The 24309-nt window shown below is 39.7% G+C and overlaps 1 protein-coding gene across 10 annotated transcripts in view; it reads left to right on the top strand.

Moving 5' to 3' along the window:
- The window catches only part of REPS2 (RALBP1 associated Eps domain containing 2), a 285301-nt gene that overhangs the window by 198995 nt on the left and 61997 nt on the right, over window positions 1-24309 (top strand). For 5 of the 10 annotated variants that reach the window (XM_012434379.2, XM_012434370.2, XM_012434411.2 and 2 more), the window contains 4 exons: window positions 2982-3065; window positions 4104-4249; window positions 13975-14080; window positions 22400-23806. In XM_012434379.2, coding sequence (XP_012289802.1) covers window positions 2982-3065; window positions 4104-4249; window positions 13975-14080; window positions 22400-22468 — 405 coding nt within the window. In that variant the 3' untranslated portion in view covers window positions 22469-23806. Of the gene's footprint in view, window positions 1-2981; window positions 3066-4103; window positions 4250-13974; window positions 14081-14284; window positions 14350-22399; window positions 23807-24309 lie in introns of those variants that run through there. The other 5 variants (XM_064364499.1, XM_064364494.1, XM_064364493.1 and 2 more) reach the window with 2 other exon arrangements.

The raw sequence follows: 24309 nt of genomic DNA, 5'->3' as shown, positions 1-24309 counted from the left end.
CCTGAGTCTTTGGGGACCTATGAGGCTGGGTGCTTCTGTAGTCCTAATACTTGCCCTCCACAGTCCACTGAAGCAAGTTGGCTTTGTCACTTCCCTGTTGCTCCCACTACACTTCAAGCTTCTCTTAAGCAGGGTCTGTGTCTTGGTCATCCTTGAGTGCCAGTGCTAGCACAGGGCCTGCCTGTAGTAGCTGCTTAATAAATATGTCTTGAATGAGTAACACTCAGGCCTTGAGAGTACCTAAGACTGCATAGAAATCAAGGCCTGCATTCAGACTCTGCTATTTGTGTGATTTTGGGTGAGTTCCTTAACTTCTTGATCTTCAATTTCTTCACCAATAAGATGGGGATAATAACTACTTCCTAGGGCTGTGATGATGAATTGCAATAATCCATGCAAAGCCCTTTGATCAATGTATGACACATAGTAAGTGTTGTATGCATCATAGTACCTATTAATAACAACAACAACAACAATATAGTTACTTTAATGGAAGAGAGAAAGCAGTAAGAACTAGTTGGAACTAGAAATCAGGAATGTTGAGTGCTTGCATAGTAGATTTAGAGGAGATGGGGAGTTCCTTGGGACAAAATGTAGTAACACATGGGATTACCCTGAAAGAGAATGAACAGGGAGGGAAAAATGAGCGAACTAAAGACAGAATCTTGAGAAATCCTACATTTGAGGGATAAGAAGAGTCAAAACAGGAAAAAGAATTACTGCAGTTAGGAGATTGTAGCTTCTCAGATGCCAGAGGCAGGAGTTTAAAAAAGGTAGTCAAAGGCACTATACTGGGCAGAAGATCTATGAGGAGAAGACAAGAAGAGGCAGCCATAATGTGCTAAGTGGGAGTATGTTAGCACCCTTGGGAACTAGCCATTTCAGTGGAGTCAGAGGAAGAAGCCACACTCTGAAGGAGGTTAGAGAAGGCCAGGTTAGGGACGAAGTGGGCACACGAAGTCAGTTTGTTGTGCTACAATGTGTGTTTCTGTAATGACGATTACCTGTGGGTCGGTAGGTGACTGGTGTCAGTATGATGTAGAAGTCATGTTGGTTCATATGTAGGGTTCCTTCTCAGCACATGAATGTTTTGGCATCACTGGCTACTAGTGGCTGAAAGCAAACTACTGTAACATAGCTGTAGGCAGAAGACTGGAGGAAATGGGGGACATAGGGAGCTGCTCATGAGGCCCAGTTACCTTGTTCTTCCACTTCACTGATTGGCACCCGATCTGTCTTGAAGTGCTTTGGGGACATTCCTTGCCAATTTTGGTGAGTCTAGTCACTGATTCCATCCCACTCAACACCCTCGACCCTTCTGATAACTCCTTTGACTACATACAGTCCCTCTTCCTTTTTTAAGGTAAAGGGCCATATTTACTAAAGTGTTTTTTTCCCCCAAACTGTATCCAGCTTTATTAAAAATACTTTTTGTAAACAATCATGGTATTTCAGGCAGGACATGAGTGACAATCATTAACAGTATACAACTTTCAGACTCCCTCCTTCAATGGACTTCCAAAACCAGAAAGCCATAATAAAACCCAATGAAGTCTTCATTTGGTGCCCTGAAGAGGGAAAGTTCAGAGTGAGGCTTGACATTTCATATTCAACATGCTGTTTAAGAACTTTTCATGAGCTGACCTTGACTTTCAGGAAATGAAACAAAAATGGCAGAATTTATCTGAAGATCCACAATCTAGAAACAGAGCACTGGTCTTTCAAAGGTTCTCACTGGAAAGTCCAGATTGCCAGCCTGACTGGTAACCGGTTATTAGGGGCCAGACCCCAACAGGGAGAGGGATTGAGGGAGTTAAGTGTATACTGAAGGCAGAGAGGGAGGGGGGACATTAAGAGGAGTTTCTTTCTCCATGCCACAAGGCCTTTGTGCCAAGGTGACTGTGTGTGTCAATGTCAGACAGTCCCTCCTACTGGGAACCAAGAAGATGTCTTACAAAACTAGAAGGGAAAGGTGTTTCCTCCACATCAGTCCAGCTTCAGATACATACTGTTAGTGACATATGCCATTTCTCCATAAAACAACAATGACGTGTTCAGTGTGCTAACAACGTGGCTTAAAAGAAAAAATAAAAACAATTCTGCATTTTTATAAAACTTAATAAAAAATGAGTACTTCAGATTGCACAGTCACCAGAAGTACACAGTTATCAAAAATGCACACGCTTCCCTTGGCATCCCCAGTGCCTTCAACTTTCTGTGCCTGTTCTGTTTTGGCTTCTGCATTTTCTGTGTGGTTATTCCCCTCCTTGCCAGCGTGGGCTTTTTTCCCTTTTTCCCTTTAGCTTCTCTCCCTTCTTTGCAGGGGCTTCTTTAGGCTTGGGCTTTGGAGGAGTAGGTTTGGCAGAGAACCTTGCAGATTTTCTCTGTGGTTTATCCTCACTTTGGCTTTATCTTCTTTAGTGTCCCCTTCAGCTTTTCTCTTGGGCATGGTGGTGGCAACTGCAGTGGAATGTAGGTGCTGGATCTGGGGATGCAGCAGCGCGTGGGCTTTGGTTGGCCTGGGGGATAGTTCTCACCTCTTCTTCATACTGTTCATAGAGTATTTCTTTATTAGAGACTTAACATTTAAAAAAATCACAGTGTTTTAAATGATGATGATTGTTTTTGTTGGTGTTCAAATTAAAATCATTTTTTTCTAACCCTGTTTTTCTAATAAGCCTTGTTATTTTTAGAGTTTGTTGTTGCAAAGCATTAGCTTTTTAGCCATACACATGTTCAATTACAGAAGAAATTCCCGTGACTACTTTTCCTAAGGTTGAACAATCTGTGAAGGAGGGATGGGAGGGTATAGCATCATCTATGGGAGGTTTTTCCCAAGGATCAGCAGACATAAGCATTCTTGGCTGCAAGGTGGCCTAAATCAGTTTTCCCTTGGTGATTATCTTCCTAAGTGCTCTTTGTTATATATTTAGGTGATTGTGTTTTTGCATTTCTGTCCTCTCTCTGATCTCTTGCTACAGTCTGAACAAGTGTCGGAGGCCGAGTTACTCCCACAGCTGAGCAGAGCCTCATCCCAGGCTGCAGAAAGTAGTCCCTCAAAGAAGGTAAGGTCAGCCTCAGGATGCTATCAGATGGTGTTGTGATTCCCACCCCTGGGCTTCTTATCTCTATTGGCAGATCTATTGTTTGAAGGTTTCCATGTCCTGAAATGAGTGTTAATGATTCAGATTTCCTAGAATGTGGGTTCTTTGTGAAGATTGGGGTCCTGAAGATTCCTGGGCTTGACCCTTGACGTCATTTTGTATATGACAGTACATACTCACCACCTCAACTCCCCAGCTAAACATGGTGGCCCTGTTTTTGGCAAGATCATAAAGGGCTGTGGGTAGGGACACATGTATTTAGCAAAACCCCATCTACCTGCTAAGCTTCTATGAGCACCTCTTGGGGTGGGGTAGCTCTCCTTCTTGGTCTTTGTACCATGGTTTCCTCTTGCATCCTGGCATTTTCACCTGGCATCTGCCCAGCCATGCCGCTGGGACACCTGTCATTTGCTCAGTAAGTACCCATCATTCATCACGCTTTCCATTCATCTCCTCACCCTCTTCTTGTCCTTCTCCCAGGCTCTTCTTCCTTCAGAGAAAGTGGGCCTTGGGCTCAGGAGCACAGGTGAGGCAGAGTCCTCCAAGGAAGTGGAACAACTGTGTCCTTCCAGAATATACTGTGGCTCCTTTTCTTGACTTTATGTAGGAATTGGGGGTAGGAGAATGATGAGCATGTGACTAAGACTTTTAAAAACTTCCAAAGATTAGGTTTTAAAAGGCTCCAAAGTGAGGCAGGAGCCTATCTTGTCTTCAGTTAGAAAAGGCCCCATGGTGTGAGATGCACCCAGGGTCTGTGTGACTTTCAGGTGACAAGAAGTAATAGACTTCTTGAAACATTTAAAAAGAAAAAGAAAAAAGGGAAGACCACTGGACTCTGATGCCTGTGTCCCCCTAGTTCTTGCTGAGCTATGGGTCAATAGATAGAGCACCCTCCTGATCTTGGGGTTGGGGCTAAAGGAATGTGGGACACTGGCAGGAAGAGTGGAGGGAACATTTAAATGTTTAACTTTTACATTTTATTTTGTTTTAAATCCACAGGATGTACCGTATTCTCAGCCACCATCAAAGCCCATTCGTAGGAAATTCAGACCAGAAAATCAAGCTACAGAAAACCAAGAGCCTTCCACTGTTGCAGGTGGGCCAGCTTCTGCAGCAACCGTGAAATCGCATCCAACAGTCCAAAAGTAAGTAGACCACATAAACAAAAGCGAGGTCAGAATCTTGCTCGGAGATGTACACGGATGTGTAAATGTGTTGACATTTACATGCACATCAATACAAGGATTTCATGGTTGTAAGTTTTATCTTGTTCATCTCTGTGATGGGATTCAAGTCTCCCCGTCACATAGAAGGCTTTATAAGCTACAGAACTGAACCTGACATAAAGGGGCAGGTGAGTCCCAGGCTGTGGTGTTTTGGTTTGGTTTGATTTCTTTCCCTTCCTCTCACCTTCTGTTGTTTCCTACCCCTCTTTCTTGTGCTGGCCCAGATTTTCCTGGCAAGAAGATAGTATTGTAAATGGCAATTTTGCCTCTCTGCCTGTGTTATCTCCTGTTCCCCCAGGGCAAATGGCTAGCTCCTTCACCCACGGACACACTTTCAGTAGGTGTGGTATGTGATTCTTTTTAAATCTCCGCAAAGAGTTTCTGTTGTTGGTCATCTCAGCACAGAATGGATACATGCAGAACCTCCATTATATTTATCTAACCAGCTGAAACAGATATTGGAGGGAGGGTGGAGACACCTGTGGACATGGCCAGGGACTGAGACAATGATGCTCTGGGCAAACTATCCTTCTCTGTAAAACTTTGACTTTGAGAAGAGCCATCACTTGCTTCAATTTCTTTGTAGTGAAATTGAGGAAGGTGTTGAGGACAGAAACCTGCTCCTGTCACTTGACCACAAGTGAGCCTGGCCAGTCACTAAAATAAATATTCAAGAGCCATCATAACCCTGCTTTTGGGCTCTTGCAGGTCTCAGATGCTGCTGTAGATTTTCTTCTGCTTACACTATTGTAGAATGAAAAGCAGCAGGTTCTGTGGGTGATGTTAGCCACTTGTCTTTGAAGCCGAAGTCCCATTCTGAATCTCTCCAGCTCTTTCCTTCAGATGATTTTTTTTCCCACATGGACAGGTCCTGGTGGTATCAGTCCATAAAGGAAGTATATTTTGTTCATCACATTTGCTGAGAGCTTTAACCATCTTCCAGCCCCCATTAAGCCTGAGGGCGGGGGTGGGGGTGAATTCCTAACAGAGACAAAGATGGCTCAATTTTACACCGGAACTCCACTTTAATTTCAGCTTCATGTTAATTTAATTCAGTCAGTGGTGGCTTAACATTCTCCAGAGTAGATGTCAGGTCTTCTGGTGGAGTTCATACAGAAATCTTTTCTTTTTCTCTTTTTTATAACAGCTTTATTGCAATATAATTCACGTAGCACACAGTTCATGTTTTTAAATATACAATTCAGTGGTTCTTAGTTTATTCACAAAGTTATGCAACCATCACCATGATCTAATTTTTGTCATCCTAAAAGAATATCCATGCCCATTAGCAATCACTCCCCATTCTCTCCTTTCCCCTTAGCCCCTGACAACCATGAATCTACTATCTTCATGGCTTTGCCTATTCTTGTCATTTCATAAAAATCAAATCATGAAATGTGGTCTTCTGTGACTGGTTTCTTTCACTTAGCATAATGCTTTCAAGGTTCATCGAAGTTGTAGCATAAATCTGGACTTATCTTTTTATGGCTGAATAATATTCCATTGTATGGATAGACCACATTTGATTCATTGATTCATCAGTTCATGGACATTTTGTTTATTTCCATTTTTTGGCTCTTAAGAGTAATGCCACTATACTATTTGTGTACATGTTTTTGTGTGGACTTACATTTTCATTTCTCTTGGGTCTGTACCTAGGAGTGGAATTGCTAAGTCATGTAGTAACTCTATGTTTAATATTTTGTAGAACTGCCAAACTTTTTCATAGTGGCTGCACCATTTCATGTTCCCATTGGCAATGTATGAGCATTCCAATTTCTCCATTTTGTCAACACTTACCTTTTTTTTAAAAAAAAAAATTACAGTCATCCCAATGAGTGTGAAGTGTTACCTCATTATGGTTTTGATTTGCATTTCTCTCTATATATATATGTATTAATTATTGTACTTTAGATTCTGGGGTACATGTGCAGATCATGCAGAATTGTTGCATAGGTACATACATGGCAATGTGGTTTGCTACCTCCATCCCCCATCACTATATCTGGCATTTCTCCCCATGTTATCCCTCTGTGACCTCCCTACCCTGCCACTGTCCCTCCCCTAGTTCCCCCCAACAGACCCCAGAGTGTGATGCTCCCCTCCCTGTGTCCATGCGTTCTCATTGTTCAACACCCACCTATGAGTGAGAACATGTGGTGTTTGATTTTCTGTTCTTGTGTCAGTTTGCTGAGAATGATGGTTTCCAGATTTATCCATGTCCCTACAAAGGACACAAATTCATCTTTTTTTTTATGGCTGCATAGTATTCCATGGTGTATATGTGCCACAGTTTCCCTGTCCAGTCTATCATTGATGGGCATTTGGGTTGGTTCCAGGTCTTTGCTATTGTAAACAGTGCCGCAATGAACATATGTGTGCATGTCTCTTTATAATAGAATGATTTATAATTCTTCGGATATATACCCAGTAATGGGATTGCTGGGTCAAATGGAATTTCTATTTCTAGGTCCTTGAGGAATTGCCACACTGTCTTCCACAATGGTTGAACTAATTTACATTCCCATCAGCAGTGTAAAAGTATTCCTATTTCTCCACATCTTCTCCAGTATCTGTTGTCTCCAGATTTTTAATGATTGCCATTCTAACTGGCGTGAGATGATATCTCAAAGTCGTTTTGATTTGAATTTTCTAATGACCAGCGATGATGAGCATTTTTTCGTATGTTTGTTGGCATCATCTATGCCTTCTTTTGAAAAGCGTCTGTTCATGTCCTTTGCCCACTTTTGAATGGGGTTGTTTGTTTTTTTCCTGTAAATCTGTTTTAGTTCTTTGTAGATTCTGGATATTAGCCCTTTGTCAGATGTGTAGCTTGCAAAAATTTTTTCCCATTCTGTTGGTTGCCGGTTCACTCTAATGATTGTTTCTTTTGCTGTACAGAAGCTCTGGAGTTTAGTTAGGTCCCATTTGTCTATTTTGGCTTTTGTTGCCATTGCTTTTGGTGTTTTAGTCACAAAGTCCTTGCCTATGCCTATGTCCCGAATGGTTTTGCCTAGGTTTTCTTCTAGGGTTTTTATTGTGTTAGGTCTTATGTTTCAGTCTTTAATCCATCTGGAGTTAATTTTAGTGTAAGGTGTCAGGAAGGGTTCCAGTTTCTGTTCTCTGCACATGGCTAGCCAGTTAGCCCAATACCATTTATTAAACAGGGAATCCTTTCTCCATTGCTTGTTTTTGTCAGGTTTGTCAAAGAGCAGATAGTTGTAGATGTGTGTTGCCTCTGAGGCCTCTGTTTTGGTACCAGTACCAAGCTGTTTTGATTACTGTAGCCTTGTAGTATAGTTTGAAGTCAGGTAGCATGATGCCTCCAGCTTTGTTCTTTTTGCTTAGAATTCTCTTGGCTATGTGGGCTCTCTTTTGGTTCTGTATGAAGTTTAAGGTGATTTTTTCCAGTTCTGTGAAGAGGGTCATAGGTAGCTTGATGGGGATACCATTGAATCTACAAATTACTTTGGGCAGTATGGCCATTTTGACAATATTAATTTTTCCTAACCATGAGCATGGAATGTTTTTCCATCTGTTTGTGTCCTCTCTTATTTCCTTGAGCAGTGGTTCGTAATTCTCCTTGAAGAGGTCCTTTACATCCTTTGTTAGTTGTATTCCTAGGTATTTTATTCTCTTTGTAGCAATTGTGAATGGGAGTTCGCTCTTGATTTGATTCTCTTTTAGTCTTTTATTAGTGTATAGAAATGCTTGTGATTTCTGCACATTGATTTTGTATCCTGAGATTTTGCTGAAGTTGCTTATCAGTTTAAGGAGATTTTGGGCTGAGACGATGGGGTCTTTAAATGCACAATCATGTCATCTGCAAATAGAGACAATTTGACTTCCTCTTTTCCTAATTGAATACCCTTTATTTCTTTTTCTTGCCTGATTGCTCTGGCTAGAGTAACTTCCAATACTATACTGAATAGGAGTGGTGAGAGAGGGCATCCTTGTCTAGTGCCAGATTTCAAAGGGAATGCTTCCAGTTTTTGCCCATTCCATATGATATTGCCTGTGGGTTTGTCATAAATAGCATTTATTACTTTGAGATATGTTCCATCTATACCTAGTTTACTGAGAGTTTTTAGCGTAAAAGGCTGTTAAATTTTGTTGAAGGCCTTCTCTGCATCTATTGAGATGATCATGTGGTTTTTGTCTTTGCTTCTGTTTATGTGGTGGATTACGTTTATAGACTTGCATATGTTGAACCAGACTTGCATCCCTGGGATGAAGCCTACTTGATTGTGGTAGATAAACTTTTTGATGTGCTGTTGCAATCAGTTTGCCAGTATTTTATTGAAGATTTTCCAATCTGTGTTCATCGTGGATATTGACCTGAAGTTTTCATTTTGTGTTGAGTCTCTGCTAGGTTTTGGTATCAGGATGATGTTGGTCTCATAAAATGATTTGGGAAGAATTCCCTCTTTCTGTATTGTTTGGAATAGTTTCAGAAGGAGTGGTACCAGCTCCTCCTTGTATGCTGGTAGAATTCGGCTGTGAACCCATCTGGGCCTGGGCTTTTTTTGGTTGGTAGGCTATTAATTGCTGCCTCAGCTTCAGCCCTTGTTATTGGTCTATTCAGGGTTTCAACTTCTTCCTGGTTTAGGCTTGGGAGGGTGCAAGCGTCCAGGAATTTGTCCATTTCTTCCAGGTTTACTGGTTTATGTGCATAGAGTTGTTTGTAGTAATTTCTAATGGTAGTTTGTATTTCTGTGGAATCTGTGGTGATATCCTCTTCGTCATTTTTTATTGCATCTCTTTGATTCTTCTCTCTTTTCTTTTTTATTAACCTGGCTAGTGATCTGTCTATTTTGTTGATCTTTTCAAAAACCAGCTCCTGAATTTGTTTATTTTGTTGAAGTTTTTTTTGTGTCTCTATCTCCTTCAGTTCTGCTCTGATCTTAGTTATTTCTTGTCTTCTGCTAGCTTTTGTGTTTTTTTGATCCTGCTCCTCTAGCTCTTTCAACTTCGATGATAGGGTGTTGATTTTAGATCTTTCTTTGCTTCTGATGTGGGCATTTATTGCTATAAATTTTCCTCTAGACACTACTTTAAATGTGTCCCAGAGATTCTGGTATGTTGTGTATTCATTCTTGTTGGTTTTGAGGAACATCTTTATTTCTGCCTTCATTTCATTGTTTATCCAGTCAACATTCAAGAGCCAGTTGTTCAGTTTCCATGAAGTTGTGCGGTTCTGAGTTAGTTTCTTAATCCTGAATTCTAATTTGATTGCACTGTGATCTGAGAGACTGTTTGTTAATGATTTCCATTCTTTTGCATTTGCTGAGGAGTGATTTACTTCCAATTATGTGGTCAGTGTTAGAATAGGTGCAATGTGGTGCTCAGAAGAATGTATATTCTGTGGATTTGGGGTGGAGATTTCTGTAGATGTCTATTAGGTTTGCTTGGTCCAGATCTAAAACAAGTCCTGGATATCCTTGTTAATTTTCTGTCTCATTGATCTGTCTAATATTGACAGTGGAGTGTTAAAGTCTCCCACTATTATTGTGTGGGAGTCTAAGTCTCTTTGTAGGTCATTAAGAACTTGCTTTGTGTATCTGGGTACTCCTGTATTAGGTGCGTATATATTTAGGATCATTAGCTCTTCTTGTTGCATTGATCCTTTTACCATTACATAATGCCCTTCTTTGTCTCTTTTGATCTTTGTTGGTTTAAAGTCTATTTTATTAGGGACTAGGATTGCAACTCCTGCTTTTTGTTGCTCTCCATTTGCTTGGTAAATCTTCTATCCCTTTATTTTGAGCCTATATGTGTTCTTGTATGTGAGATGCATTTTCTGAATACAGCACACCAATGGGTTTTGACTTTTATCCAATTTGCCAGTCTGTGTATTTTGATTGGGGCATTTAGCCCATTTACATTTAAGGTTAATATTGTTAGGTGTGAATTTGATGGTTCCATTTTGATGCTAGCTGGTTGTTTTGCCTGTTAGCTGATGCAGATTCTTCATTGTGTCGATGCTCTTTACCATTTGGTACATTTTTGGAGTGGCTGGTACTGGTTGTTCCTTTCTATGTTTAGAGCTTCCTGCAGGAGCTCTTGTAAGGCAGGCCTGGTGGTGACAAAATCTCTCCTCAATTGCTCGTTTGTAAAGGATTTTATCTTCCTTTGGTTATGAAGCTTAGTTTGGCTGGATATGAAATTCTAGATTGAAAGTTCTTTTCTTTAAGGATGTTGAATATTGGCCCCCACTCTCTTCTGGCTTGTAAGTTTTCTGCTGAGAGATCCGCTGTGAGTCTGATTGGCTTCCCTTTGTGGGTAACTCGACCCTTCTCTCTTGCTGCCTTAGTATTTTTTCCTTCTTTTCAACCCTGGTGAATCTGACGATTATGTGCCTTGGGGTTGCTCTGCTTGAAAAATATCTTTGTGATGTTCTCTGTATTTCCTGGATTTGAATATTGGCCTGCCTTGCTAGGTTGGGGAAGTTCTCCTGGATAATATCTTGAAAAATGTTTTCCAGCTTGGATTCATTCTCTCCGTCACATTCAGGTGCACCTATCAAACGTAGATTAAGTCTTTTCACATAATCCCATATTTCTTGGAGGCTTTGTTCATTTCTTTTCACTCTTTTTTATCTAATCTTCTTGTTTTATTTCATTGAGTTGATCTTCAGTCTCTGATATCCTTTCTTCTGCTTGGTCGATTCACCTATTGAAACTTGTGTGTGCTTCACGAAGTTCTCTTGTGTTTTTCAGCTCCATCAGGTCATTTATATTCTTCTCTAAGCTGTTTATTCTCGTTACCATTTCGTCTAACCTTTTTTTCAAGATTATTAGTTTCTTTGCATTGCGTTACAACATGTTCTTTTCGCTCAGAGAAGTTTGTTATTACCCACCTTCTGAAGCCTGTTTCTGTCAATTCATCAGACTCATTCTCCATCCAACCTTGTTCTCTTGCTGGTGTGGAGTTGTGATCCCTTGGAGGAGGAGAGGCGTTCTGGTTTTTGGTGTTTTCATCCTTTTTGCACTGGTTTCTTCCCATCTTTGTGGATTTATCTACCTGTGGTCTTTGTTGTTGGTGACTTTCGGATGGGGTCTCTGAGTGGACGTCCTTTTTGTTGATGTTGAAGTTACTTCTTTCTGTTTTTTAGTTTTCCTTCTAACCATCAGGCCCCTCTGCTGTAGGCCTGCTGGAGGTCCACTCCAGACCCTGCTTGCCTGGGTATCACCCATGGGGGCTGAAGAACAGTAAGGGTTACTGCCAGTTTTTTTTTCTATCTTCATCCCAGAAGGGTACCTGCCAGATGTCAGCCTGAGCTCTCCTTTATGAGGTGTCTCTTTGGATATACAGGGGTCAGGGAGCTGCTTGAGGAGACAGTCTGTCCCTTATAGAAGCTCAAGTGCTGAGGTGGGAGCTCCGTTGTTCCATTCAGAGCTTCTAGGCAGGTACCTTTAAGTCTGCTGCAGCAGAACTCATAAACGCCTTTTTCCCCAGGTGCTCTGTCCTGGGAAGGTGGGGCTTTATTTATAAGTTCCTGACATGCTGCTGCCTTTTTTCAGAGATGCCCTGCCCAGCAAGGTGGTAGTCTAGCTACAGTCTTCCAGCAGAGGTGTTACTTAGCTGCTGTGGGCTCTTCCCAGCTGCTGTGTGAACTTCCTGTTAGAACTGCCTCAGTAATGGTGGTGTGCCTCAGTAATGGCGGACTGCCTTGGTAATGGCGGACAGCCTTGGTAATGGCGGACTGCCGTGGTAATGGCTGACACCCTTCTCCCCAGCGAGCTGGACCATCCCGGGTCCAGCTGTGCTTATTGCGAAACTCTCAATCCAGAGCATTTCAGATTGCTGACCTTTGTCGGGGGTGGGACCAGCCGAGCCAGATCATCTGGCTCCCTGTTTCAGCCCCTTTTTCTTGAGTTAAATGGGTGGCTCTGTATCCCAGGCGTTCCAGGCGCCTGTTGAAATGGCTGCCTGGATTTGTGCGAGTTTTTGTGCGGAGACCCACAGCGCTGGCTGAAACAGCCATGCTGGAAACTCGTGGCACTTTTCTGCCCAGGAATCTCCTGGTCAGTGGGCAGTAAAAACTCATTTGGAAATGCGGTGATTATGCACCCTCTGTGTTCTTCTGGCTGGGAACTGCACTCCAGAGCTCTTCCTATTTGGCCATCTTGGATCGATCCCACCCTCGATTTGCATTTCTTTCATGTTTAATGACATTGAGCATCTTTTCATGTGCCTATTGGCCATTTGTTTATCTTCTTCGGAGAAATATCTATTCATATCCTTTGCCCACTTTTAACTGGATTATTAATCTTTCTATTTTTGAGTTGTAAGTTCTTTATTTATTCTGAATACAACTCCCTTGTCAGATATATGATAAAATTGAGCCATCTTTGTAAATATTTTCTCTCATTCTTTGGGTTGTCTTTTCACTTTCTATTTTTTTATTTTTTAGAGACAAAGTCTCACTCTGTCACCAAGGCTGAAGTGCAGTAGCATGATCATGGCTCATTGCAGCCTCGAATTCCTGGGCTCAAGTGATCCTGTCACCTTCAGCTTCCTGAGTAGCTGGAACTACAGGCATGAACCACCATGCTCAGCCAATTTCAGTTTATTTTTTGTAGTGATGGAGTCTTACTATCTTGCCCAGTCTGGTCTCAAACTCTTGGCTTCAAGTGATCATCCTGCCTTTACCTCTCAAATTGCTGGGATTACAGGCCTGAGACACTGCGCCCAGCCAATTCTCAGTATTAATCAGATCTGTACAGTGGTCAGAGTCCATCCTAGTTCAGTTGCTTTGGCCTAGAACCCATCTCCCAGTGGTGGCACATATGGTTGTTTTTCTAGGAGAACATCAGTTGCTCTTTTGCTCTAAGAATTCAGTGTTTCTTGCTGTGGGATGAAAGATTATAGATTATCCCTGTGGCAAACACACTGATTTATCATCCCAACCATGGATGGTTTTGAAAGGTAAAGAGGGTGCTAATAGTACTTATGCTGGACAGATAATTTAAATAGAGAATGTAATGGGCACAGTAGGATGCGTGGTCACTCTGGTTATGCCTGTTCTATGAATTTGCTCTTAATTGGGGAATACTGGTATTAAAACGTTCTGTGTTTTTCTCAAGTGCCACAGATATATGCTGGTCAATGCACATACACACGAGTGCACATGCATGCACACACACACATATACTTAGGCATTCATGCCTAATAACAAATAAGGTAGAGGTAGGTAGTCTGGCTGAGTTAATGTAGAATTTTTGATAAAAAGAATATTCTTCTTTTCCTTCAGACTTGTTCACAGGGGACACCTGCAGGTCTTTTAAGTGCTATTAATTCTTACACGAAAAGGGCATTCCAATTAATATGGTTTGTCAGGAAGAAATACTTATTAAAGTGTCTTGGAATAATGGAACACGAATGTTTGAAAAGACCCACTTCACAGCTTTTATTCAAGTTATAAAATGGGAATTACTTCAGGTGTAAATAATTCATCACAACAAATTTGTTTCATTTGGTGTTGATCTGCCTGGCCACCTGTGAATATGAGATTTTGTTTTTGGAGCCCTGTGTTGTTAACCAGTTGTTACTTTAACACTTTTCATGAATTAGAGTTCTGACCCTCAAGGGTCCAGACTTCTAAGTACCTTTTTCACTGAAGTGTTTGTGCTTTTCTATAGGCAGTCTTCCAAACAGAAGAAGGCCATTCAAACTGCCATCCGCAAAAATAAAGAGGCAAACGCAGTGCTGGCTCGGCTGAACAGTGAGCTCCAGCAGCAGCTCAAGGTAAGGAATGAGTCCCAGATTTGGATGATCAGGCTTTTCTCTGGCTTTTAAAAAAGGTGATATTCAATCATAGCTCACTGCAACTTCGAACTCCTGGGCTCAAGTGCTCTTTCTGTCTGAGCCTCCTGAGTAGCTAGGATGATGGACGTACACCATCACGTCTGGCTTACTCTGATTTTTTATATTTCCTTTCTTCTACTTTAGGTTTCATTTGGCTTTCCTTTTCAAGTTTCTTCTTAAGATGAGAGCTCTCATGTCAATGATTGAAGACTTTCTTTTTTTCAAGTATGAATGTTCAGTGCTATAAATTTCTTCCTAAGTTCAACTTTAGTTGCATTCTACAAATTTTGAATGTTGTGTTTTTCATGTTCATTTAGTTCTAAATACTTCCTAAGTTCCCTTTTCATTTATTCTTTGGCACATGGGGTATTTAGAAGTGTATTGCTTAGTTTGAAATAATTGGGGATTTTGCAGAGATCTTTCTGTTGTTTATTTCTAATTCAATTCCATTATGATCAGAGAATATACTTTGTATGACTTGAATTCTATTAAACATATTTGTACTTTAAAAAGGTGTTATTTAATAGACATATAATAATTGTACATATTTATGGGGTGGGGTATATTGTGATGTCTCCATACCTATCATGTACAGTGATCTGATGTGACCATTTGCTGACCATTTAGTTCATCCCTGTTGACAAGACTTGCTTCTTTGTTCTCAAACCCCTTTTGGAAAGTGGAGAATTACTGTATTTAAGTTTCATGGGTTGGTTCATGCATAGTTAGAGGAAGACTAGTGACTTTAATATGTACGCTTCATATTGTATAGGAGTTAAAAGGAAAGAGAATCTATTATGAAGGCTGTTTGAAGCATTCTTTATTGTCCAGAGCTTCTGGGTAAGCCCTTAATTATTTACATCCTCGACATAAATTCTTATTTCAGTAGAAGGAAGTGGCCCTGGTACTATCAAAGGCCAGCCTCTCCCCTGGTAACTTGCAAATGGTTCCGTTTCACCTTCTCAAGGACATCACCCCTGTTTCTCTTCATCTTTACTCTCCCATGTATTCATTTCCTAGGACTGTTATAACAAAATACTACACATGTGGTAGCTTAAGATAACCAAAAACTATTCTCTCTCAGCTCTAGAGGATGGAACTCTGAAATCAAGGCATTGGCAGAGCCATGCTCTCTTCAAAGGCTCTAGAAGAGTTTTTCCTTACCTCTTCCCAGCTTCTGGTGTTGCTGGCAGTCCTGGGCGTTCCTTGGCTTGCAGCTGCATCACTCCAGTTTCTGCCTCTGTTGTCACATGGCCTTCTTCCTGTATCTCTTTGTGTCTGTGTCCAAATTTCTCTTCTTATTGTATCCTCTTATCATAAGGACACCAATCATTGGCTTAGGACCCACCCTAATCTAGCATGACCTCATCTTAACTTGATTACATCTACAAAGAACCTATTTGCATGTAAGGTCACAAATGTGACCAGGCACTGGGGGTCAGGACTTGAATATATCTTTCGAGGAGACATGTGTCTACCCACTACATCCCCCGGTTCTCTACTGGATCATTCGCCATCCACACGTAAATATGCTCCAGTATTGTCCATTACACTTGACCAATTACTGCCCAATTTCTTTGGTCCCCTTCACAGCAAAGTTTCTTGGGAGTGGTTTTTATTCATTATCTTTACTTTCAAACCAGTGGTTTTCTTTCTTTCACTTCAGTTGGCTTTGCTCTCCTCCACTCACACCCATCATATGGCTAAATCCAATGGGGCTATTTTAATACTATTAAAATTTTCAGAAGAATTCTGCACAATTGATCATTTCCTCCTCTGAAATTGCTTCGCTAACTGGTTTTTGAGATACTATACTCTCCTGGTTTTCCTTCTGCTTCACTGGTGCTTCCCCTTTTCATTCTCTACTATCCCTTCCTTTCCTGACTTCACTTTTATACCCCAACCCCATTTGTCCCAATATTTTAGTATGTACATTTTCAAGCCTACAGGAAAGTTGAAAGAATCATAAGTGACTGCTTTTATAGACATCACGTTGGTTCTACCAGTAACATTTTACTACACTTGTTTTTATCACATATCTACCCTTTTATCCTTGTATCCATCAGTCCCTCTTATTTTTGACATATTTTCAAGTAAATTACAGATATCTGTATACTTTCCCTAAATACTTTAGTGTGTGTATTATTAGCTAGAGTTCAATTTTTTTTTACAGTTTTTTCTTATGATGTAAAATGTTTATACAAAATGCACACACAAATCTTGTGTACATTTGCTGAGTTCGTAACAAGTACATGTACTTACGGAACCCAAACCCCTATAAAGATAGAGAATATTACCATCATCCCAGGAAGCTCCCTCATGCTTTTTCCTAGTCAATTCCTGCCCTACTCACACAGAGGCAATCACTATTCTAATTTTTATACCATAGTTTTGCCTGTTCTATAACTTTATATAAAAGTGATGTCTTATACTTGCGTGTAAAACTTCTTTCACTTAGTATTATGTTTTTGAGATTCATTTATATTATTGTGTGTATCAGTAATTTGTCCCTTTTTATTCCTGAGTAGTATTCCATTGAGTGAATATGTCACAATTTGGTTATCAATTATATTGACAGACACCTGAGCTGTTTCCAGTTTTTGGCAATTTCAAATAAAACTACATTTTAAATAAGTCTCTGTATGAAAATATGTTCTCATTTCTCTTGGATAAATACCTAGGATTGGGATTAGTAGGTAACATGGTAAGTCTATGCGGTTAGTTTCTGAGAAACTGCTAGACCATTTTCCAAAGTGATTGTAGCAATTTGTACTCCTATCACTAATGTATGAGAGTTCCAGTTGTTCCACATCTTTGCCATCATTTGGTGTTATGATTCTTTTTAATTTTAGCCAGCACTGTAGTGGTATAGTTTTTATCATCTCCTTGCTGACTAATTATGTTGACCACTTTTCTTTGTGATTATTTACCTTTCATATATCTTACTTTATGAAATATCTTTTCAAATGTTATTTTTCTCCAAAGTAGTCTATAGATTTATTACAAAACCAATAAAAATCCCAGCAGGATTTTTTGTGAGTGTAGACAAGCTAATCCCGAAACTTATATGTAAGGGCCAAGGAGCTGGAATTGCTTAAACAAATTTGAAAAGGAAGAACAAAGTTGGAGGAATCACTTTACTCTCAAGCTCCAGCAATCAAGATGTTGGTACATAGATCAATGGAATAGGATACAGAGTCCTGAAATAGACCACATGAAAACAGCTATTTGATCTTTGACAAAGGTGCAAAAATCAATTCAGTGAGAAAGAATAGTTTTCAACAGATTGTTTTATAACAATTTGTCATTTGCATTTAAAAATGGAACCTTGATCTAAGCCTCACATCTATACAGAGATTAACTTGAAATGAGTCATAGATGTAAATGTAAAATATAAAGCTATAAAATTTTTTGGAAGAAAACATAGGCAAAAAATCTTCATGATCTGGGGTTAGAAATAACATCAAAAGCACAATCCATAACAGAGAAAACTCAAAAAATTGGACTTCATCCAAATTAAAACCTTTTATTCTGCCAAGGATCATTAAGAAAACTAAGAGACAAGCTGCTGACTGGGAGAAAGTGTTTGCAAACCACATATTTGATAAAAGACTTATATCTCAATTATATAAAGAACTCTTAAAACTCAATAATAAGAACTCTCAAAACCAAAACATCTCAATTTAAAAATGGGCAAAGAACTTGAACAGACACTTCACTAAAGAATATATAAGGATGGCAAATAAATTCATGAGAAGATATTCAACATCATTAGCCATTCGGGAAATGCAAATTTAAACCACAATTACATACCACTATACACATATTAGAATTGCTAAAACAAAAAATGTGACACCACCAAGTGCTGCCAGTTGGAACTCTCATTTATTGGTGGTGGGAATGCAGAATGGTACTACCACTCTGAAAAATCATTCAGCAGTTTCCTATGAAGTTATACATACACTAACCATGTGACTCAGAAGTCTCTCTACCTTAGTGAGATGAAAATTTATGTTCACTCAAAAATCTACACATGAATATTTTTAGCAGTTTTATTCATGATAGCCAAAACCTGAAAACAATACAAATGTCCTTCAAAAGATGAATGAATAAATTGGGGTACTTTCATACAAGGGAATAGTACTCAATGGAGAAAATAAATGATACACAACTTGGATGAAACTCAGACGTTATTCAGAGTGAGACAAGCCAGTATCAAAAGGTTGTGTACTGTATGATTCCTTTTATTTGACGTTCTTGAAAAGGTAAAACTATAGTGAGGGAAAACAAATCAGTGGCTGTCAGGGGTTATGCATGAGCTGAGAATTTATATGAGTAGTCCCAGGGAACTTTTGGGTTTAGTGGAACTGTAATGTATCTTGTTTGTGGTGGTGGTTACACAAATCTGTATACTAAAAGAAAAAACTTGTTTTACCCTATGATAATTTAAAAAATAAGATTATTTTTTAAATGTCAGAGTTCATTCTGTTTTATGAAACTTTGTATGTGAACTTTTTTTTTGTTTTATTTTGCATTTTGTTTGGTTTTGATTTTTCTCCTCTCTCCCTCTGCTTTGGGGTAGGCCAGTCTCATCCATTGTTCTCTATATTTGGTAAGTTCTTTTAATTTGGAAACTGATATTCCCGAGTTCTGGAGGGTTTTTTATTTTTATTTTTCTTGTTGCTGATTATTTCCTCCCCCTCGCCCTCACCTCCATTTTTTTCTCATTCTCCCTTACTGATATTCAGACATTGGAATTCTTAAATCAGTTCTCTAATTTTCTCATATTTTCTCTTCTGTTTTCTTTCTTTTCTCTTTCTTCTTACCTTTTCTTTTTTATTTTTATCTCTTTCTGGAAACTTAATCATATATTCTAAATCTTCTGTTATTTAATAACCAATAATTATTTTTTTCTTCTCTGATTATTTATTTTTGATGATATCTTATTCTTGTTTCATTGTTGTGATCATTTTTCATGGTCATTTTTCTTTCTTCCTCCTGAATTGTGTGTGTGTGTGTGTGTGTGTGTGTGTTGTGTTGTGTTGTATTTGCCTTATCTTAGATGCTTTTCTTCAATATCTGATGGCTCTTCTTTGCTCATATTTAAAAGGAAGATGAAGACACTGATTGGAAGTTCGTTGCACATTGTGAGGCTTGTCAACTTTGAACTTCACTATCTGGCAATTTGGCTCGGCTATATAGTTGTGGAACCGTCGCAGGGAGTATGATTAGTTCTTTACTCTTGATCTGGTTGGAGTCTCCAGAGCGGAGACTGTTTTGGTCACCTGCATAGAGGGAAAGAGCTGGTTCAGTGGAGCAAGAGGGCTGTAGGTCTCAGCATTCCAGGATATTCATTCACTCTTCCTATTTCCAGCCCAGTATCTTGTCCTCAACTGTGACTGTTTCTTGCTAATCCAGATGCTCTCTATTGTACTGTTTCAAGAAATAAACCTTCAGCATTCGGCCCTGGTGGCAGGAATGATCTGGGGATCTAATTGGTTCTGAAACAGATTTTCAACCAACACTTATTTTAGCCAGCCCCCATCTCCCCTTGTGCACTCCCACTTTCGTAAATATCTGGTGTTGCCAGTTTGAGTCTTTCAGGAATTCTCCTATGTAAAATAAAATAGGTTCTTATTTTTCTTCATGTTAGCTTGGGACTCAACTTTCTTTACTTGATCTGTATGAGTGGAAAAATTCTAAGTCTAGTGAACAGAAGTCTGAAGAATAATTGAAACAGAACTATAGTCATAGCCCCTCAATTAATTCCCAGATTAAGCCAGTTTACAGGTCCAGAGCCTCTTGGATGATGAAGGGTCATTTATGTCTCCTTAAGGAAGGGACCCACCGTGCAGCCAAAAATTTATATTGTAAATCTTTCTCCTAGCCTTTCCCAAGGGGACCCTGCTGCCATTTACCAGTGTGACTGTGCATTAGAAGAAGGGAAATGATTAGACTTTTGGAGAATTACTAGATACTGGCTCTGAGCTGACACTAATTCCAGGAGATGCAAAGTGTCACTGTGGTCCATTGGTCAGAGTTGGGGCTTAGGGAGATCAGGTGATCGATGGAGTTTTAGCTTACATTCCTCTCACAGTGGACCCAGTGGACTCCCAAACCCACCCTGTGGTTATTTCCCTAACTCTGGAATTCATGCTTAGAATAGACATACTCAGCAGCTGGCAGAATCCCCACATTTATTTTCCTGGATTTCCTAAGTCATTTACCATTCACCAGTTTGCCACTCAGCTTTCAAATTTTATTGCTATCATCTTGTCCCTTTTGCTTTCCCTGTCTTGTGGGTTCGTGACTTTGAAAAGTTACTGTATTGTTTTAATGGTGCTCCAGGAGGGAGAGAGTATGGTACCTCTGGTCACTCTTCCATCATTATCTGGTCATTCTTCCATCTTTACCTGAAACCTCTATCTATACTGTTTTGCTAGATGATGTTATATGGTCTCTTGGCTTTGAAGACCATCCATAAACTAGTGAAACCTAATTTATGTCTTCAAGCCCTACTTCTCTTTTCCTCTGAGCTCTAGACTTTCATATATAACTTCTTAATGTTTTCTCCTTAGATATCTAATATACGTCTCAGATAATTAATTCCAAACCCTCTCCTTGAAATATCAATTTCTCATCTAATCTTCTTGTTCTCAATATCACTACTAGCTAGCTTCTTTCTTCATACAAAAATCCCAGGAGTCATTCCCAGATTTTCCTTCTCTCCTACATCAACTTCATCAGCAAGTCCTACTAATTCTAGATTCAAGATTTATCTAGAATTCATCCACTTCTCTTCATTTTTATGGCTTCTATCCTGATGGAAGCCATTTTCATTTCTCACCTGGGTCCATGCAGTAACCTCTCAGTTGCTCACGTGCTTCCAGTCTCACCCTCCTATAATCTGTCTACACAGTAGCCAGAGTGAAAATTTTGAATTATAAGTTGGGTCATCTTCCTTCATTGATTAGAAACTCTCAATGCCATCCCCCACCTCGACTCTTCCATACTCCTTCCTCTGCCCACAAGGCCCTGTATGATCTGATTCCTTGCCTAAATCTCTGACTTAATTTCCTGCCAATGTTTTCCTTGTTCCCTCTACTCTGGGTCACACAGGCTTCTTGTTCATCAAACTCACCAAACTCACTTGCCCCTCAGGGCCTTTGCAGTTGCCATTTTGTCTCTGTGAATATCATTCCCCCCATATCTTCATATGGCTCACTCCTCATTTCATTCAAGTCTTTGCTCAAGTAGTGCTAACTCTGAGAAGCCTTCCCAGGCCACTCTCTGTCCTTTCTCCCAGATCCCACTGTGTTACTCTCTCTGATGCCATCTTACTTATTTCCTTCTGGAAGTATCTTATTCATTAACTTTATTATATTTCTCAAGCCATTTGAATATAAGGCCTGTTACTCTGATTTGGCATGTTCTTTGCTGATACCATCACAGCTAGAGCAGTACCTCACCTATAGGAGACAGAAACCAAAAGACTTCTGGCTGGGTGGCTAGGAGAGCATGTGAATAAATACTTGTGAAGTTGTATACTGACTATTAGCATACTGGTTCTTCTGAATCTCACAATTCAGCCTTTATATGGAATTCTTTCCCACTTTGACTGGTTCTATTTGAGTACCTTTATGTGTTCCCTCTCTTCTTGCCAAAAAATCCGTTTTAGGCCTGAAAGTTTGAATTCCCAAAGAGCAGATTGCTCGGCCTCTTTTCTGCCTTTCACCCAGATGTTGTACCCTATACCATATGTTGTGCAGAAACCTGGATGAGACTTTGGTGGAGGGGCAACTAGTGTACCTTTTTGGCCCTCAGACCTGACAGTATGGTGCTGGTTTACAAACCCGAGATTACAACTAGAAATTTAAGTCCTGTTTGCTCACCACTCAGTATTGGGAGTCTGTTTTTGCTTTCTGATCTCTCCTAGTCTTTTAATTTTTATTGACACTCTCCACCAGCTACTGATCCTGTTAAAACAGGCTAAAACTAGGGCAGGGTGGTAGAGGGGAGTAGGTCAGTTTCATTTCATTGTCTTCAGAAAGGAGTTGAGAAATTACAAATTGTGAAGCCCCTTTTGTCTGGTCACCAGCATTAAATCTGGTACCTCCCAGTCCTCCTGTTCTTGAGTTATACAGCACTTGTGTTTGTGGGTCCAGCTATAAGTTTCCTTTTAATATCTGATGAAGTAGGGATGAATTCAAGAAATGACCCCTTTGCTTTTTTGTTTTTCTTCTGTTTTGTACAACTCAGGAGGTTCATCAAGAACGAATTGCATTGGAAAACCAATTGGAACAACTTCGTCCAGTCACTGTGTTGTGACCTCCCCCATGGTTCAAGTGACAGTGGGTGACCTTGTCTGCCAAGATCTTTCTTTCGAATGTTTTGAACCCAACTACTTGTCATAGATGTTTGACTGTGTCAAAAGCTGTGAGCAGCAAAATATAATCCATATGACCTTTTCTCTTGCACTTCACTTGTATGTTTTACTGTGGTAGAAAAAATACTTCAACTGATTATCACAGTTGGAATGGTAATTATCAGTGGAATTTGTCTCCTATTCTTAAGTACTTCTTCAAGGTGTTAGATGCTGCTTCTTACCAAAAATCAGTTTTCTAGCAAATAAAAATAACTGAGAGCATTATTTATTTAAAGAATTTATGATTTGCATAAAACCTTGTAACCAAGTATCTTCAGGATGCTTGTAACCAAGTACTTTCAGGATGCTTTTTGTATGTATATCACATACAGTAGGTTGGTTTCCTGAATAATTGGGATTCCAACTAGATAGTCGTTGGTGCGATGATAACAAAAACAAAAGCTAAAATAAAATAAGAGCATCAGATTTAGACTGGCGCTGTGCCCTCCACCACTATATGCCAAAAATTGCTTCTCTAGTGCCACTTTGATATTATATCTAGCTATAAATAATACATGACTATTGTTTCCTCTTGAATGTCAAAGACTTATTGGGTCTTTACACCTCTGTAAAGTGGAAGTTTTGGCAATGAGCTATTTAACTTGGCCAAGCTAGGCCGTCAAGCCAGACAACTCAGTCCTTTTATGTAAATTTTTGGGCAAGAGAAGTTTGCTTTGACTGCTTCGCCTGATCAAATTAAATAAATAGTTGCCAGATCTCTACTTTTATCCTGCATGGGATAATATATCTGTAAGTGCATGAGTTTGGAAACCACCCATCAAATATGAAAGGCTGATGAGACTGTTAGGTCTTGATAAACATTTGTTGTTTGAACCCAGGTATCCAAACTGGGGAAGAAGGGGAAATGGTTGTTACCAACAATCTCTAGTAGTTATTTTAATTTTTCTTTTAACCTGGATTGCAAATGTACTGGGTATGAAGAGATAATGAAAGAAAGTGGTCCTCATGGTGGATATATGACTGTTTTGTTCTCTGTAAAGTGTACTCTTGGGAAGTGATTGGTTTATATCAGATTCAGAGGAGCCCAATTAACTTCAGTGTAGGTGATGTAAAACAGTAAGCTCAAATTGCAGAAGCCAGTATCCTACAGAAATTTTAAGTAGCTACTGCTTCTCCTGAAAGCCCAAGTTGAAAATGGGACCACAGGGTCACAGGGCCACTGACCCTCACAGGACATGTCAGCATTAACACCAGAGAGACTAATGGCGAGAAATGCTGTCTCTTGTGCATTTTACTGATTTCCCCATTCTTAGGGTATCAGGGTGGGGGTGTGTGTACAGGGTCTTTTGAAGCAGTTTTGGATAGGTTTACAATATGTAGGATTCAGCCTTTGATTTCAATAGAGCTGAGAGCTTTTAGAACAAGTAGGCATTTATTAATGTTTCCTTAGTCCATTGGCAAGCTTTATCAATAGCTTAATGGCAGAGGAGAAAGGCTCAAACAGATGATGTTTTTCCACAGAAAAACAAATTGTTGAATCTATTCCATGCATATTTAAGGATTTTGAATTGATTTGATTTTGAAAATCATGAATATTGGACTATTTCTCGATTCCCTTTTTTTTTCCCCATTTGCTGCCTTTTTTGTTTTTTGGGGGGGAAGGGTTGGGAATAAGTTGAAACTATTTCTAAGATTATGAATGGGTCAGTGCAAATTTTTAGGCAACTGCTTTTTACATGTTCTGAGACCTAGGGGCTACAACAGATTTTATCAGCAGTATTTT

Source organism: Aotus nancymaae, unplaced genomic scaffold, assembly GCF_030222135.1.
Source record: "Aotus nancymaae isolate 86718 unplaced genomic scaffold, 86718_ANA_hifiasm-v0.15.2.pri h1tg000058l, whole genome shotgun sequence".
NCBI classification, from domain to species: domain Eukaryota; kingdom Metazoa; phylum Chordata; class Mammalia; order Primates; family Aotidae; genus Aotus; species Aotus nancymaae.
The sequence above is the reverse complement of the archived record's forward strand: the minus strand, read 5'-3'. Positions and strand labels throughout refer to the sequence as shown.